The sequence below is a fragment of the Alligator mississippiensis genome, chromosome 3, assembly GCF_030867095.1.
Source record: "Alligator mississippiensis isolate rAllMis1 chromosome 3, rAllMis1, whole genome shotgun sequence".
NCBI lineage: Eukaryota > Metazoa > Chordata > Crocodylia > Alligatoridae > Alligator > Alligator mississippiensis.
In genome coordinates, this window is record NC_081826.1 from 242,879,501 (window position 1) to 242,898,615 (window position 19,115).

Consider the following 19,115-nt stretch of genomic DNA (forward strand, 5'->3'; position numbering starts at 1 on the left):
TAGATGAGATACAGGTTTAGGGGATCGATAATGGTACACAAATTTCACTTCAGGTTACTGCTTAAAATCTATCCCTGGTTTGTAAATGAATAGAAATGATAAAAAAAAAACAGAATTCCTAAATTTTGCCCCACAGGAAACTGAAATTTGTTTAATTCAAAACAAAATATTGAAATACTAGGTGAATAAAGAGCCCAGAAATTTTCAGATTTGGTTATATCAGAATATTTTCATTTTTCCTTGAATGCAATGTTGCAGTTTGTTTAGAATCCTACAAACGTAGCAGTGGAAAGAACCTTAAGGATCATCTACCATGACTTCCTGCACAAGTGTAGAATGCACTGTTCCTGAAACATCCCAGACAGTTTTCTATCCAACCCCTGCTTGAAAGTCTCTCATGAAAGAGAAGCCACAACTGGCTTAGACAGCCCATTCCTTGGTCCTACTGTTGGAACATTGAGAAAGCTTTCTCCCAAGATTTGATCTAAGTCTGCTTTATTTGTTTCAACACCTTCAACATCATACCACTTTCTGGGTGACATAATTCAGGTTTTCAAGCTCCCATTCTGTTTATGGAGCTGGTTCTCTGGTTGGATTATAGCTCCCTCATTTAACTGTGGTGGCTCTGCTAGAGAGGAGTCCATGGTGCATCAGGGGAAAAGTAGTCCAGCCAACTGTGCCTAAACATTTATGTTAAAGATAAGAATATCAAGAACATTCAAACCAGTTCAGCTTACCAAAACATCCAAATGGGTCATCAGAAGCCTCAATGATTATGATGGCCTGAATTAATGCTCCAAGCAAGGCTCCTCCTGTAGTCTGATTCAGCAGCTGCACTTGAAAGGACTCTTCAATCTCAGGGTAGATATCATTAATTATATAAATTGGCACAGCCTTACTGGTTTCCCCTTCTAGTAAGACAACATCTGATGAGGCTACACTGTAGTCTTCACCTGTAAAAAGAAAAATCCTCTGGTTACTACAGGGAATGCTTGAATACAAGTTTAATATTAAGGATCTATCTTTCTTGCCTGCTTATGGATATGGGTATCCTTCTTTCCCCCACTTCCATCCCCACTGAATGTGGTCTCTAATTTCACAGTGTAATGCGAAGATTGAGAGTTGGATGGACTGAAATTGTAAAGGCTCAACATGGACCAGATGGAGATTGACCCAATGGACAGGAAAAGGAGTTGGAGAAGGTGGTAGGTGTGTTGTCTGCCCACTCACAGAATGCAGCATACCTGCTCTATTAAGTTGGGGTTGTGCTTGGATAGTGAATTGCTCCTAGATTTCCAGATAGTATCAGTTAGTGGAAGCACTTTTATCCAAGTAAATTTAGCTAAATGACTGCAATAATTGCAAATGGACCTCACGTGTATGTCTCTGTGGATTCCCAGCTGGATTTACACAGTTCATTTTATATGGATCTCCTTTGAAAGCCACTCAGAAATATAATCTAGCATCTACAATCAAGCTGCTTGGTTATTTTGTAATGTAAACTATATGTGAAACTTAAAATAACTATTGTACAGCATTTGTACTATCTTCCTATTCCCTTCTGTGCAAGTAATTCAAGGTATTGAGTTTGATATATATTACCCAATACTTTGAATCCCATATAAATGAGACTGTAAATATAGTGTAAATATAATACTATTATGCTGCTAGAGAAGCCACTTTTATGTAAATGGAAACAGGACATAAGGAAAGTAAGACAACACCCAGTACCTGGACGCATTCTGTCTGCAAAGGCTGTAGTACTTTTAATGAAATAGCGTCATCTCCTCCCTGAGCAGATATCAGAGAAAGCGGAACTTTTTAAAGGTATCTAATGTTACCCTGCTTGACTGCTGTGACTTCCACATTTTGTACTATGATAACACAAACCTCAGAATGATGGCTGACCTTTCTGGAGAGGACAAACGCTTCTTACTACACTTCTTCCACTAGCTGATACCTACTTTATCTGTTCAAAACCAGCTAGAATCCTAATTAGCATCCTAAGTGAGACTACAATAAGGAGATATTTGAGGATATCTTAAGACTTGGTGTAATTTTGTTAGTGCATGTTTCATCATTGTTTTACATGTTTGTATGCATTTATGTTTCATTTTACATATTTAAAAAAAAATTATAAATTATACAATAAGTGATAATGTTGCAAGCCCTGCTTTCTCTGCAAATTTATATAGCACAGCACAGTACAAGCAGCAGCTGTGAGCAAATATCATGTCATCACGATAACTGGTTATTTCTTTAATATCTTTAAATTAATCGTATATTCCTGACTGTTCAACTTTGCACTTCTGAAATATTCTTTACAAAAATATTAATAGAACACTTAAGTAATAGTCAGGTTGTAATCCCTATATAAAAGTGACGGTCAATTTAAAGAACAGAATTCGCCTGGAAATAATTTTCCCTATTATTTGCTGCAAGTAAAATTGAAGATGTTTTTATTAAAAGAGTACAGAAAACATTTCTTCAAATTTTCAATGTACTTACTTTAGAGATTTTGTTTAGTGCAATTTAACTTATAAAAATGCATATTTCTATTGTGGGGTTTGCTTGCTTGTTTTTTGGTTTTTTACAGGTTTTCTAAAACTAGAGAAATGTGGATACACACAAAAAAATTCCACAGGTCTGTAACTTGAAGCTGTTTTTAAACGATCAAAATCCAAGGAGGACAATACTTTTAATTAAATAGGTATATTTTATTGCCATTTATGTATGTCTCATATCCCTAAATGGTATCTTTAATAATTGGTGTAAACTCAAATGATAATTATTGTGATTGGCATACTGCTCAGGACCTAAATCCTCTAAAGCTAAACCCTGCCAGTAAATGTTTCATTGCTCCTTTTGATTTTGTCTGGTTAGACTGTATACAAAATGCATTTGTCGGCATTAATCAATTTTTTTTTTTTTTGGTATTAATCAAAGTCTCCAGTAAATTCATTCAAATTTGACATAGCATGTGCATTTTTGCAATTCTCTTTTATTACCAGCTATTGCAGTTATTGGCACAGCTTTAAATTTCACAGAAACATCTGCAAAAATTCCTCCAGTTCTGGTCACGTTGATGATTGGTCCAACATAATTTTCAGCAACTCGCACAATTGAAGCTGAAAGCTGAAGTGTTCCAAAAGCATCATCATTGGCATTGATAATTACTTGAGCTATTGTTTCATCCTTAGGTCCCAGGCGGGGAGAATTCTCAACTGAAATGCAACAGGGCCTTGGTTAGCAGCATCTTGGACCTTTATCTTATGAAAATTGGTGTTTTTAACAAGACTTAAGTAGGTTTAATGGTCTATTATCAGTTAATCAACAAAACTAACATACTAAAAGTATACAAAGTTAGACAGACAGTATATTTCACAACAGTACCCAGTAAGTCTTTTTGTAACCATTGAAATTAGATTGAATTAGATTAGGTAGATTGAAATTACAGTATGGCAGCAACTCCTGAGTTGTACAGTTTAATATTTTTCTGTAGATGCTTTTCATCATATCTTAAGAAGTGGCATATTTGAGCATCCTATTTTTCAAACAGGTGGGACAGTGCCAAATCATAATCAATAGTTATTTATTCATTTGTCCATAGGGCCAGTAGCAAGAGCACTACAGTTTCAATTAGAGCATTATTTCAGTAATTCCTATGATGAAATATACATGATGACATAATCTCCCCCCAGAATGACATCTGAAGCTTCCCTGATTATCAAGAATAAGCAAGAGAGGTAATTAGGCAAGGTTGGAAGCTCTGAAGTGCAAATCAGCTTGAAACCTCCCAAATGTGACTGAATGGCTGATCAGCATGCATTTTCTATATTAAAACAAAACATGCAGAAGTTCAGAAAGTAGTGAGTGAAGTAGCACAAAGTATTTGGCTCTCAATATGAATACTGTCTATTAATCACTGTTTCATGATGCTATGCTTGTAAAAAACACAAACAAACAAACAAAAAACAAACAACAACCCAAAGTATAGATCAACAGATCCTACTAAGCAGAGCTGACCCTGTCTCATGTAAGACAAGAGATGGTTCAGTTAAAGGAATACAAAAAGGACACAGAAACATAATTATGTTATATTCAGTGAAAACTATCAAAGCAGCATATTGATAAAATGATATGCTGCCACTGAAACAAATTTAATACACAAAACTTTTATACGTTTTTGAATAGCAAAGCAAACTGATTTGACTGGTTACAATTTATAGTGGTAGGTGACAGTCTCTCTAAAACGCATACAATTAGAGTGTAAAGTACTCACTTGGCCGATCCTGTACTTTTTCCACCAAAGTGACATCAAATAGCTCTACAAATACTGATTCTGACCTTTCTGGATCCTCATCATCCAAAATAGGAAGCAGTATGGTAGCTTTGCTTTTATTTGCCGTGAAGATCACAGATCCAGAAATGGGTAAATAATCTTTTCCTTCTGTTGCTCTGGCAACATTTGAGGGCAGAAAAAGTGACTTTTCATCATCATCCATGGTTCTGTATGCTACTATAACTGTACCGAGAAGACCATGTAACCTTACTATTGTTAGGGTAACATTTTTGGTTTCCTCCTCAACTTTGATTGGTCTGTTTTTCCCAGAAAAGATAAAAAGTCCATACGGATCATCATTAGCTAGGACAGTTAATGTAGCATTAGTATGATTTCCCAGATGACCGTTGGAAACATTCATGAGCAAAACAAAAAACATCTTATCAAGTTCAGGAACTTCATCAGGTGCAACTTGCACTGTTAGATGTGCTCTTCTTTGTCCAATATCAAAAGTTATGTTGCCATTGGTAGAAATCAGGTCTTCATCAGGATCACAGAATATGATCCAATGCAGTGTAACCTGGGATAAGGCCCCATGCTTTCTGAGAACCTAAAGTGGAAAAAAGAAGTAGTAAATAATTGGCTACAGAAAGAAAGAAAAACATGTTTCACATGCATACATACCCATTCTTAGTCTAGTAACTTTCACACAATTCAAGGAACAACTGGAATGTGAAGAAATTAAATGAGTACCTCTTGCAAACCCATAACTTTTCTTCCTCAACTCTAATTTATTGTCTGCCTTCTGCATTGTCACTTTTCTTTTAATATTTATGTAAGAATACACCATATTTACTGAAATAAAATTCAGCATGGGTGGGAGCCCCATATCTTATATCTGCATACAAGGAAACCTCATTATACTGCTGCCACAAGCAGCATGTACTAATGACTATAAACACATGGCCCATATCAGGCAAACATGCTGATGGTAGCTTTGGGGTTTTTTTGGCCCTTAAAATAAAAACAGCTGGGTGTTCCCACCACAGGGAACTCACACCAGGCCTGGAAGTACTGCAATACCAGGCCAGCATTCGGAAGGCCAGAACCAGCCTTGACACCCCCTTGGTGCCAAAATTGCTACATTTGATAGGCTGGTGGGACTCTTTTTTTTAAGGAAAATTTTTAATGTCCCACATCAAATTAGCCAGATCAGGTCCAAACCCATTTGAATCATTCAAGAACTATATGTGGCCCTGATACTGACAAGTATCCTCCACCCCAGCCTGGGGTTTCAGATACTTCCAAATCCTTTGGCAGGTATCCTACATGTAGGCCCAAGCCCAGAAACTTGGAGTTCAGATGCCCAAGTTTCGCTTGCCCTCAAGTATATGACGGCAGGGGCAAACAAGGGAGGAATCTCTCATTTCCATAAAGTCGGCACATAGCCAAGAGGATCCCACTGGAAGCTGGCCAGCAGGAGCTAACTATGAGGCTGTCATAGGGAGTCCTGTCTGCAAGCAAACAAGGGTGCAACCTCCACTACACACTGCCATTTTAATTGCATTACCTTGATCAGGGTATTTCCCCTGCCACCATCGCAGTCATGATGGAAACCTATCACAAGGATGGATTAGTGCAGACTGAGTAAGATATATGGTAGTGACTACTGCACGCAGTCCCCCTCAGCACTGACTTTTTAAATAGACAGTGAGCCACTACACCGAATACATATTAACTTCCTCTTCACTCCCACAGCTGAGTTATGCTTTTATTTCACAGTTCCAATGATTCCTGTTTCTTTACCAGCCTTACATGCCTGGCAAATAATCACCAAATATGGCCCCAAAAAGTTCACCCAGAATCCTTGTCACACCCTCTTGCACATATGATTAGTTTGACCCTAATGGAGCTGAACCAGGTTGCTCTGTGCCTCACCTGCATATACATTTTTGAAGTATCCCAGGACTTGTGAAAAGAACACCTCGTTCTAGCCATGAGTAGGGGGCTAATAAGCACAGGGATCCTTTGTGGGTGGAGGGAAAGGGGGGAGAGTATCTGAAGTACACACACATACTGAGCAGTGCTGAGCTGTGGGGTCACCATGGCTTGAATTTGCTGTTGACTCTGTTGGGTCCCAGTCCAAAGTCCTACATGGTAAATCATGAGCCTCATGTATAGTTTGTACTATATGGGTACCTCCAGACATGCATGGACATTTGGTTCCCCAGGGACCAGAAGCTGTGGCACGCCTTCCACTGCCACTTCCTGTCCCTGGGGAAAGCCCGTGCCATGTGGCAAGTTACCCCAGGTGGGATAGGGAAGGCTGGGCCCCAGCAGCCTTATCTGGAGTCCTGGGGGCCTCCCAGGACTGCAGCCATGGAGATTCTGCCACGCAGAGCCTGGCTGGCAGCAAAACACAGCTCTCGGTAGGCTGGCTCCGCTTTTCAGCAGTGCACGCTGGCCAAATGTGTGTTGCTCAATTTCCCCCTCCCCCGTAGTTTTTTTTGACCCCTGGATATCCAGGGATAAAAAAAAAACCTGCAAAAGAAAAAACAACGCAACAAAGTGCACTCTCAGTTTCTCCACCCTTGCAGGGCAGAAAACACCAGACTGTGCACTATGTGGCGCCGCAAATGTGTCTGCAGCACCACATACTGTGCAACCGCACTCATCTGGATGTGCCCTCTGTAAATAGGTAAAGAGGTGCTGTTTAAAAGTGTGTTTATGGAATACCTGTGCTAAAACTTGAAGCAGTTTCAAAAAAGTTAAAACACAAAAGGTAAATCTATGGGTACCTGTAGTAACTTGCCTAGGAGAGCAGGGTCTGACAGTAAGGAGAAGAAGGGGCTTCAGGGAGTAGAAGTTAGAGGGGAGGGAAAGAGGACTACCTGACTCCCAAATTTATTCTCCCTGCTGTAGCAGTTGAAGAGAGACAAATTCTATTTAAATCTCAAATAATAAGATTCTATACCTGGAAAATTATAACACATTTATCAATTCACCATACATAGAATCTAGCTACTGGGGAGAGATGACCTTTTACTCAGGGTCATCTTATATTGGAGTAAATATGTTAGTTTGTAGTATCATTATTTTTTTTATAAAAAGATTAGTAGCTAAAATTTAAGTAAAGTGGATATTTGAAAGTGCTCGATTAAAGGTCGTTAGAAATTATCTGCATTATATATTACCTATAGATTTGATGTGATTTGATTTAAAGAGTATTTTTTCTAATGTGTAAGCTGAGTATAGTGAAAACTGTAGTTTATGTAGATTTCAGTCACAAATGTAAGCTTATAATTCAGTCTAAATGAGACAGTGATCAAAGATTATCATGTAGCAACAGAGAACAATCAAAATCTACTCACCTGTAGAACAACTGTGTTCTCTCCATCTTCAGGTTCTGTTCCATTGACAAAAAGTGACTCAGTGCTGAACTCAAACACACCATGAGCATCATCAGAGGCTTCAATGGTTACAATGATGTGGGATGCTATTCCTAGGCTAGCTATAGATACACATTCCAAGACAGTTAAATTAGTTTTTCTCCATCTTTAGGTCATAGCAGTGAAACACTTATTTTTAGTTCACTACATTATATTAAAACAATTATAGATGTGCAAAGGTATAACTAGTATTTTTTCCACATGAAGGATCCAGCAAGAGGTAAATTCTATACTCAAGTAATTTATGTTCACAGAGTTTTCTCTGTTTTACAGCAGAACTGGGGACAAAGGGTGGAGAAAGAAATGAAGCCCCACAAATCCCAGTGCTGGGTCTGTCATTACAGCTTATATCACCTGAGGTTCAAGCATAACAGTTTGGCACTTAAGAAACAAGTTCCAAAGTTAGAATGAAAAAAAAATAATTCCTGAATACACCATAAGGTAAGCTTTGGCTTGTAAAACCTTATGCTATATATATCTATATAGATCTCTATATAGAGATCTATAGAGATCTATGTAGAGATCTATATATCTATATCTATAGATATAAACTAACTTATAACGTATAAACTAATTATATCTAACTAAACTAATACATCTGACTTGTGTATATAAGGCAGATATATTAGTTTAGTTAGATATAAGTAGTTTATAAGTTGCAAATCTCTCTTGTATTGTTCCTTTCTATAGTCTCATAAATACACACTTTCCCAAACACACCTGGATGTGAGGGTAAAATTCATAACCAGTGATTTAAAAAGTGCTTTGGATTGGGCAGTTCATTTTGGTTCAGACACTTATCTAAATTTCTTGGGACTGCAGAACTGGGCTGTAATTCTCATGGGAACAGGGCTTCTGCCTGTCAACTTTTACACAGATTGGATGCTTTCTAAGGTTACACCACACTTATTTGTTGCACTTTAACCCTTCTGCTTCCATCCAATCTTAGAAATGAAAACAGAATGAAAAATAAATGTTTATTTGATTGTTTCTCAGTTCGATTTTTTTTTAAAGTCTAATGTCCAAACTAACCACCTCTCTCTAGAGCTATTTTTGACCAACAAAAGTACCAGTCAGACAAGTGTCATGTATCAAATTATGGTAATTTCAATTACTTATGACAAATATTTTCCCTATGCTGCTTTGAGGGAAATTGTGGCTATTTTGAAACCAATCTTTCAAGCTAAAGCTAAATTTAGGGAGAAACAAATAAAGGGTTAAGGCTGCAATCCCAACTATATAAAAATTACTGTTTTCTACAAAAGAATTACATTGATTGCTACTGAAATCCTGCTCAAGGCAAAATACAAAAAGTGTATTTTCAGATAATTCAATTATAAGAAATCCAGGTGAGTCAGGTATACTAGGAGTAAGAAATCACAGTGCTGGTTGGTTTAGTTATAGCTAACTATACATGAGAAATTACAGTAATCAAGTAAAAGGCAAAGGATAGGCCAAGCTTCTTACCATGCTGATGGACAGCTGGAAGGAAGAACTCCATGTCCCCATCACCACTACCACTGCCATCATTTCTAAAGAGTTCAGCAACTTCAAGATGACAGACAGAGACACACAATACACATATATACATTTATAAACACAAAAAGGCAGAAAGTATTTAAACATTTCTGGACAAAAGGGAAAAATGGGAATGTCCCAACAAGATATAACATTTGGCTTAGAAGAACACTGATTCTCCAACAGAAGTGTGTAGAGGGGGTAGGAGGGTAAGAAAAGATATATAGGGCACATTTTACTTGCTTAGCATTATCATGGAAACAACTGGAAAATCAAATATTGACAATTATGTATCAGGGGCTTGATGATAATGTTGCAATAATGCTCAGTATTTTATTTTGTTCTGGGTTGGAGAATGTGAAAATCAGAGAAAAGTAGGACTGGATGGGCCCTCCAGAGGTCATCTAGTCTAAACCTACACCAGAAGCAAAATCACCCCTCTCCCAGCCTACTGAAATCCACTGTCTAACCTATTAGTACAGGCAACCCCCACTTAGCACTCTTAATTGGTTAATTGAAAATCCAAGTGTTAAGTAAAACCGAATTTGACGACCCAAAATGGCAACCACAATTGTTTTTAAATAACCCAAGATGGCAACCAAGAGCATTATAACAAAACTCTCTAAGTGAGATTAGAGAGCACTAAGTGAAATTAGGTATCAATTTAAAATGAGCGTTGTAGCGAAACAGTGCTAAGCAAAACAGTGTTAAGTGGGGGTTGCCTGTAAACCTACACTGTCAACCCTGACACAACCACAAGACATAGCACCCTAACCTGCCACAAGTAAAACAGGAGAACAACAGCAGCCAATGTCCTGCTGCTACAAAGGTTGTTAAAATTCACTCACAAGATCCAAGGGGGAGAGTCATGCCCCCTACTACAGAGGGAGGCAAAAGCCCTCACTGTCTGTACCACTCTGAGGTAAAACTGCTTTCTAACCCCAACATGGGGATCAGTCCAACATTGACTGACCATCTAGCCAGAAACCTCCAGGTTTAAGTCCCATCAGGAGCAACCCCCAGTCAAAATACCCAGGCTTGGCTATGGCCAACCCCCAATGTTTCTATGGAAAGTTAACCACATGCCCAACTCCCCCAACACATGAAGAGGAGATCATAAAACAGGACTTCAGCCCAGGAGTTCTACCAACTGTGTATAGTCCACACTTTGGATCAGGAGTCAAAAATGTAAATGAATAGAAGAAAATGAATACATGACTGACTAGTTGGTATTACACCCTAAAAGCTTGCCTATGGGCACCTCATGTTATGGAAGGGACAAACCAAGGTACAGAACAACACTGAAGCAGAATCTATGGAGGAAGGTAAGAATATCTGAAAGATATTCTACAGGTTTTTATGAATTAGAAGCAATTGGATTTTTGCACTTCTCATGATATTGGAGGCAGCAACAAGGAAGCATATCCTCAAAGATGTCCATCTATCAGAGCTCTGAAGTAGGGCTAGTTGAAAGTTTTCTGTCAAAACTGCTTTGATGGAAAATTGACTGAACAGGTCTGTTTTGTTTTGGGGGGTTTTTTGCAAGAAGTGTCTGCTATTTGATGAGAATGTAGACTATTCTTCAAGACTCTGAAAATAAGAACCTCAGCAAGATCGTGGTGCCTCATGAACAATGCAATTTGACCAGAGAGCATGGCTCAAACAGAAGAATGAGGACATAAGGCAATCAACTACAAGTCTCATCAGGTATTGCCATGGAGTTTCTGAATTATTCTATTTTTAACTGCAATTTTCGGCTTTTGATTTTGCAGCTAGGTGTTACCATTTTCTTTTTTTTTCTCCAGCCCACTTACTCTAGAAGCTATTCTAAAAACAACATCTCCAGCAGGCAAAGATATACAAGGGACTTGTTACACCTTATGCTGTGCACCACATAAGTGTTGATCAGTGTTACGGCTGGCCTGGAGTTTGGAGCAGTCACACCTGTAGGCTTAACACCTTTTCTGACTGTCCCCCACCTGCACAGCTGTGACTTGCCACTAGAGGCCTGGTGAACAGGGGCAGGACTAGGCGCTGCAGCTGTGAGTTTCCATTCAAGGGCTGGTGAGCCAGGACAAGCTTCAATCCCTACTCTACAGGCAGACATGTGAGAGATTTTGGGATACTCTGGAAGACTTCAATATGGCCAACACATCTGTGAGGAGTGGCCACATTTTAATGGTAGTGCAGATCAGAGATAATCCTGCCTTGGAGTGGTGTAACTTTGAGCTGCATAATGAGCATTTTAAACCACTTTAAGGTGTTAAGGTGCAGACAATCCAGGGGTTAAGAGCTCCAGGAGCCACCCAAAATTGCTGTGTAACAAGGCCCTAAAGAAACAGATATTTTCTGGGTGGTCTGGATTGTGTTGATTGGAAGGAGCAGTTGAGCTTGCCATGTATTTGGACAAGTATCTCCAGTGCAAGTTTTTCCAAACTTCTGGAACATCCTTCAAGTAATCAAGGAACTGCCTACTATCTGTCTATCACACAGCTCTTTAGGTTCTCAAGTAGCCTTTTGTTACTACCATTAGGCATTTATACACCTGCTTCGGGGGGGGGGGGGGGATCTTGTGTATTAGTGTCCCTGTGCTTAAAAATGGCAGGAGCTCCAATGGGATTTAGTTAAAGTGCCTATTGCCATTTTTAAGCATGGAGACACTGATACAAAAGACGCTGGAGTTTGCTGGGGTGCAGTAATTACCATGCTCCAACAGACTCGATTAACTGAGTCTGCTCCAATGCACAGCTTGAAAAACTATGGATCAAATTTACCTCTTGTGTAATTCCTCTGACTTCATTTACAAGATAGCGGGCATGATTTTAGCTATTTAATGTCAACGTATTTCAAAAACAACCGAGCTGACAAAGATGAATTTACAGGTAACTTAACACATAGTTGTTTTATTAGTCTAATATTAATTATAATTACCAATCAAGAAACTATCCAAAGAGAAAATAAAAAGCAGATATTGTATTGAAGAGTCTAAAGAATGTCATTACTTAACAGCACCCAACCAGTCCAAGTTTCCCTGGGCCTGGCTATTTCCAGTAATGATTAACAAATGAAGGTTTTTCCAATTTTTCTTTGAAAACTAAAATAAGGTTTCTCTTTGGAAAAATTCCATCTATGGAAGATTAATCTCCTGAACAGGACCTAAGAGCTATAACCCTCCAGTGACTAAAAAGAGGTCATGCATATGTTGGTGAAAAATTAACATGAAAGACTTACCTCCTCCTTTTGGGTTCAGCAGCTCAACTTGAAATGATTTTTCCAGTTCAGGGACTGAGTTATCTGTGATGTTAACAGTAATATACTTGTATCTTTCTCCTGGCTGAAATTCTAAGGTACCTGCAATTCCCTGAAAAATAAAAGGTGTTTACACTTTTGTTCACATTTATCTGTTACACCAGTATGAACTCAAAGTACCAAAAAACAGAAGTGAGCTTTCTATTTTGCTAATGGAAATATTTAAATTGCCATTTGGTATTTGGGGGTCTTTTGTTCGGGAGGGAGGATTATATCTTTCACTGTATCTCAAGTTGCTCAAAATTTTCTTGTACTTTCACAGTACAAGACAAACCTCCAAATTTACAAAACGGCACTTTCACTAAAGTGCTCACATTTCTGTGTCTAGTTTGACTTATGCAAGTAAAACCAGATATATGCACTTAGGTTTGCTGATATATGACTATATGTGTCTATGCACAAAAGTATGCACATGTTAAGGAAGTTCTCTTTACATATTCAGGTTTAAAGGTCCAACCCAATCATTTGTCAGCAATTACTTCATTCCGTGGCTTAAGCATAACTCACTCATGAGCCAGCAGGAGTGACATGAATCCTGGATGAAATTATATAATTCCAAATTTTTGGAATTGCAACAATAACCAATACCCACCCTGGCCAAATGGACATCTCATTGATCATAGAAAAATAAGACATGAAATGAGTAAGTTTCCCCAAATTTCTAACAACATCTAAATCTAGTAATATGAGATGCTCTATTAATTATTTCATGACACTTCACTATTCATTTCTGTCCCTGCATGAGCATGTTTTCCAGCTTGGCACTCTCATTCACCATGCTTGCCACATGATCAGGAGTAGTCCTATGAAAGACTCACTTTAGAAAATTCCTGAATATTTAAAAAGCCAAAAGAAAAACTATTCTAGCTGCAAGGAATGAGATGGGATGCAGGTGTCACCAAGAAATAAAATGGTACAGTATCAGTCATTTAATTCTGCTACATATACCTGATAGTCTTCTGGACTGAATGCTGTCAGTGATACCGTTCTGTATTCCACCATAACTGTTCCAAGAAGGCCCTGTGCACGAACTACCAATAGTTTGACATGTCCAATTTCTTCTTTAACAGTAATATGGGGCACAGTTGATGCTGGCAAAATCATTTTATCACTGGACTTAGGAGGAGGCCCCAAAGAGAACTGTAACAACCCTAACAGATACAAAAAAAATATTTAAACCTATCAGAAATAATCTATCATACATTTTGAGTTGTTTAATTTAATATATTGTACATGGAATTTGAATATCAATGTAATCTTCAGGGAAATGCTGTGTACCATCACCTCAAATTGATATTAATACCCAATATGTCCTGCTGAATCTTGAAAAGCACTGGGTATCAATAGAAATAGAATACATTCAGCTGTATTCTGAATGGTCCTCAGTCTGTCACAGGATTGGGCAAACAATGAACTGACAAATACATATTCAGAAATGGGTGGTTTGGTCAGAAGTTCTCTTCAACAAGCCACCATTACATGAGCTACCTATGCTAGCTGAGGATTTGCCCACTACAAGAGAATCTCTAGTTGCCTATGGTTCCTTTGTCTGGTTTCATAGGGAAGAAATGGTTCAATATTTAAAGTATAAATAATTGTTTTCCATAAATAAATACTGAATAAATTAAGACTGTTAAGTGGTAACCTTGCCAAAGGGATGCTGCTTCTTCAGCTACAAGCCTGAACAGCTTTATTTGCTGAACCTGAAGTCAAGGAAACTCTCTGAAATAAAAAGGCAAATTTCCACCACTGTTACCATAAGGGTGGTCACTGGCTTTGATGGTGATATCCGTAGTTTCCTTTTCTGGATCTATGCTTGCTCCACTGGTTGGAGTAGAACCTAGTTTTCCATCTCCGGAAACTGCAGACACTAGTGTCACACGGAAATATTCATTGAGCTCAGGAATGTCATCATCAAGCACATACAAGTTTAAGACCTAGAGAGGGAAGAAGTCACAGACAAATTAAATTAGTGCTATGGCATGGGGGGTGAGGGCATGAGGGGAGAGGGACAGCAAACCTGCATCACAAATTTTTATAGGAACTTAGTCAAAATGCACTGAGTACTTAGTTATATTGTTCCATTTCCTACGCAGGTTTTTAAAAGATTCAGGTAGCATTTTACCTTTAGCCCAGGGGTAGGCAGCTCCCACCATGTATGCCAGTATGGCATGCAAAGACATTTTGCTTGGCATGTGCACCTCGGGGCAAATGGTGGGGAAGGGGCCAGGGCTGCACTGTCACAATGAGAATCAGGCCCCTCACAGCTCCACTGCCATCGGCCCCAGCACACCAACATCTTATAGGTCGAGGTTCTGGGTATTTTTGGCACACTGCCAACCCCTGCTTTAGCCTAAAGTTTTATAGAAGAACTATCAACTATTAACAGAAATAATGCAGGGTACAATTTTCTGAAGTGTCCAAGCAACTTCATAGCCTAAAACTCAAAAGTAACTTTGACACTTGGGAGCCTAAGTCCCACTTATGCACCTTTGAAAAAATTAGCTCTAGTTTACACTCAGAGCTTTTTCAGTCAAGCAGACTGGCTATATAGGTTTTGATAACTAAAAAAACAAAATCATTAGCAGATGGATGTGCATGTCCATCATATTTCAGAATTATATGATCCCTGGTTTGTTGATATCCTGAATCCAGATCATCTTCCATGAAGTATGTAGATCAGAATCACCCATGCATATATGAGCAAAACCCATCATATTTAGTACATGTGAGATTTGGCAGCATAGATACCAGAAAGGCAGGGATTTTTTGGAGGGTGTTATCTTTTATAGGACCAACTGTATAGTTAGGATAAAATTAGACTGGCTTTTATGCAAAGCATTCTTCTTCAGATCTGAGGAGGAAAACAAGCACAACAATTTTTAAAAACAGTGGATAAAAATGTGTAGTTGCGGGGGGGGGGGGAAGCTTCTTTTCCGCCTTTATGTTCTGGTGAAAAGAAAAGCAAAAAATTCACAGAAGCTTCTTTCTGCTGTGTTCAAAAGAAAAGAAAACTAGCAGATGATTATTTTCTTCTGCTAATGGTCTGCTATTCCTGGGAATTTCACAGCTCTACTCACTGTTCATACACATACACACACACACACACACACACTTGAAGATCAGAGGGATCATCCCCTCATTCCCTGCCATGCATATGCATTTTCACAGACCTCCATTTGCATATTGGCTTAAGCTTCTAGTCCACCCAGGAGAGCATACACACACCAGCAGACTCTCCCTCTGCCTGAAGCAGAGTGTTTGTGTCCAAAAGCTTGTAAAGAATAATTTTCCAACTATTTAGTTGGTCGAATAAAAGATATCACATCTGCCCAAAGAACCTTGTCTGCCCCAGTTTCATGGGTGTTTGAAACTGATAGTTCACCTCCAGTCTATCCATAGTTAACCTTCTTTTGTAAAGCTATAGTCCATATATATATATATATAATGTACAGGTTTGAATGCATCTATACAGGAATAGGCATACATAAACACATCTTTCTAACTCAGTGATTCTCAACCAGGGCACCAGAGCACCCAAGGGTACAGCAAGCTCCTTCAAAGGGTGTTCCAAGGTGTGAGGAAATAAGCAGATAAATACAGGCTCAGTTTCTTCCCTGCCTGGCCACTGCCCCACCCTCACTACCTGGCCCCTGTAATTAATAGTTAATTTTTTTAATGGGGTGCCACTCGATTCACAAAAGTCATGTAGGGGTGCCTAAAGTATAATGAGGAGTGCCTCAAATATAAAAACATTCAGAACCACTGGTCTAATCCACAGGGTGTCAGAACAGAGGGGAAAAAAAAAAAAAAAGCTTGTAACAACCTGTCTGAAGGAAATACTTCAAGTATGAGAATCAGAAAAGGACACTGAGAAGGTACATTCCAGGAGGCTTGCAAAGAACAAGATGATTAACTTTAATAAAGAAGATAGGGTTTACCTCTGATCTCTGCCAAGGAAGGAATGTGATAGTGCCACTGGCATTTGCAAAATCAGCAACAGAGTAATTAATGCCAGTGGAATCGATCTGCGAGATAATGTAACTTATATATACATAGTCCAGGGCTCCCCTTGTACGTTCCACAACACAGGATACAGTAGAACCCTCCTCAGCTGCCTGTAAACAAATAAGAAAGCTAAAAATAATGCACGTCTCAAGGAAATGAATACAATAAAAGCAAAATAACTGCTCCCCCTCAAATTATCAGGTTTTCAGAGAGACATTCATAGAATCATAATAAATTATTGCTGTTTTACTTTAAGATCTTACAGGTGACTTAGAAAACTGTACTGTCTGGAAGATAAACTGGCCTTGATACTTTTGAGAACAACCCAAGTGCTGCTCTAATTTGCACTGGTTTCTAATATTACCTGAGGGAATATCAACTCAGCAAGTATCACTAGAGCATGGGAAGATCCGGTCACATGCCCCAAACCACTCTTGTAGTTGGGGGTGAATAGGTGAGCTGTCAATGATTTCCTTAGAATCAGATATAACAATGTAGGATTTGCCTACCCCCAAGGACAACTAAGTTTTTATTTCATATTCACTAATATATTTTACATTCCCTTTAGCAATTCAGTCACTAAAACAACTCTGGCTTTCTCCAGAATTAAAAACACTACATGAGCTAAACAGACTGTATTTTCCTCCTTTACCTATCATCACCGAGAAAAAATATAAAGGGCAAATACTGTGTGCTATAATATATTCCTTATAGGAAAGTAAACCTAGTTGAATAATAGAACGAATAATAGAACATAATATTACTTAGAACCTGCATTTTTCAAAAGGTTTAAGATGTATAGCATCTATTATATGCAACGTTGTATGACAGTTTGAAGCATATACTGAAAATAACTTGGTTCACAACTAGACAGATATGTACACAATGCAGATAAGCCCATGCTAAAAGAATGCTGTGTATTTACAGCATCAGCATTAGCTTTCCTGCTGAAAGAGATGTAAGGTGAGTGCTGAACAATTAATATCTCCTATTCATTTTTAATTCTCCTCCATGCTTGGGTGATGATCTGTGGTATCAGACTGTATCAATGGCACTCAGACCTGAAAGAGTCTATTTTCATAGCATATGGCAGGCACTTAAAAGCCAACAGGCACAAATTGAAAACTGCTTTCATTCAAACCAAAAACAATAGATCCAAACATATCATAAAGGCTTCAAAACAGGGATAATATAATAGAAAGGACATGAAAGTTCTCAACTAAAAAAACATTTAGTGTTACTTTCTTATTAGTACTCTGCAAACTATTAACTTTTGAAACCATGAAAATACTATAAAGACCTTAAAAATTTTACAAAGTACATGTTCATAAAGATAACCGATTTTAAATATATAGCAAAATTCATAAAAACAAACTGAGACCATTAAAAGTCATTAGCTTGGTTTACTCTGAAGTTTGGCTTGTGAAAAATGACCTGATTCAACGGGACTTTTTTATAGAGCATGGCATTGTACTCTGGGCAAAGGGAAAGGGTAACTATTAAAATGCTTCCCCTCCAATTTAGGTATGGAGGACTGAGGGAGGAGGGGGGGGGGGGGCAGGAACTCTTTTACGCTAATATTTAATCAATCACAGATATGTGAAACAAGTGAAGAGTATATTTTCACTCACTAATTTATTAGCATTAATTTATTTTGTAGTACTTGTCTCTTTTTAGGTGCAAATTTTCTAAACAAATATATGTTATGAACTATTTTAAGAACCACCAATGAAAACCACACAATAGGATCATAAAAGGATACAGGACTACCGCAGACAATACAGGGATTATTGAAGTCAGATAATCTTGCTTATCAGCCATAAGAACCAATTAAATGAAATCTTAGCTTCACTGAAGTGCAACGGGACTTTGTCATTGACTTCACTGAGGCCAGACTTTCAGCCATGATTTTTTGAGAGCCAGCTTACCTCAGGAATACATGCACCTGTGAAGCCAAACAAACCATTGGCATTATCACTTTTTTGTATTCTTAATCTTGCTGTAGTATTGTCTTTCGAAATTCGAGCTCCCCCACACACAGAGATAAGTTTAAGTATAAATAACTCTTCTCCTTCCTCCTCCTTGTCATCTCTTGCAGACACAATGAACGATTTATTGGTCTCTCCCTGTCGATATTCCAAATACCCAGAGATGGGGTGCATGTCACTCTTCGCAGGAGTTGCGTGAAGTTCATAGATTTCTGGTCGTGTTAATTTACGCTCATAAAGCCTTACATCCTGCATGAAACCTGTGTACCTGCTATGACCATTCATTCCTGCACCAACTCTCACTATCCCAGGACCTAGACAAGAAAGAAAAGTTGACAATAATTTAATCCATTTTCCCCCAAAGTGTGTAAATGAGTAACTGTTCCTGTTAAAGTCAATGGTTAACCCTTTATAGTCCCCAGACAAGTAACAGGCATGTCAACAAACATCTTCTCTTAGAAACAAAATATTGCAGGGCATTGCTTGTTCACACTGTCTCCTGCTACTGCAGGCACAACATGATAAAGCCCCTTTCAGAAACTGCTCAAAGTCCATCTTAAC

The 19,115-nt window shown here is 38.4% G+C and overlaps 1 protein-coding gene across 1 annotated transcript in view; it reads right to left on the reverse strand.

Annotated features, from left to right (window-relative positions):
• Window positions 1–19,115, reverse strand: part of ADGRV1 (adhesion G protein-coupled receptor V1) — a 487,191-nt gene that overhangs the window by 369,377 nt on the left and 98,699 nt on the right. The window contains exons 21-30 of the mRNA XM_019483282.1: window positions 18,495–18,868; window positions 16,500–16,676; window positions 14,315–14,495; window positions 13,507–13,709; window positions 12,481–12,610; window positions 9,199–9,279; window positions 7,654–7,793; window positions 4,283–4,892; window positions 3,009–3,224; window positions 738–953 (exon numbers count right to left, since the gene is read on the reverse strand). Coding sequence (XP_019338827.1) covers window positions 738–953; window positions 3,009–3,224; window positions 4,283–4,892; window positions 7,654–7,793; window positions 9,199–9,279; window positions 12,481–12,610; window positions 13,507–13,709; window positions 14,315–14,495; window positions 16,500–16,676; window positions 18,495–18,868 — 2,328 coding nt within the window. The remainder of the gene's footprint in view (window positions 1–737; window positions 954–3,008; window positions 3,225–4,282; window positions 4,893–7,653; window positions 7,794–9,198; window positions 9,280–12,480; window positions 12,611–13,506; window positions 13,710–14,314; window positions 14,496–16,499; window positions 16,677–18,494; window positions 18,869–19,115) is intronic.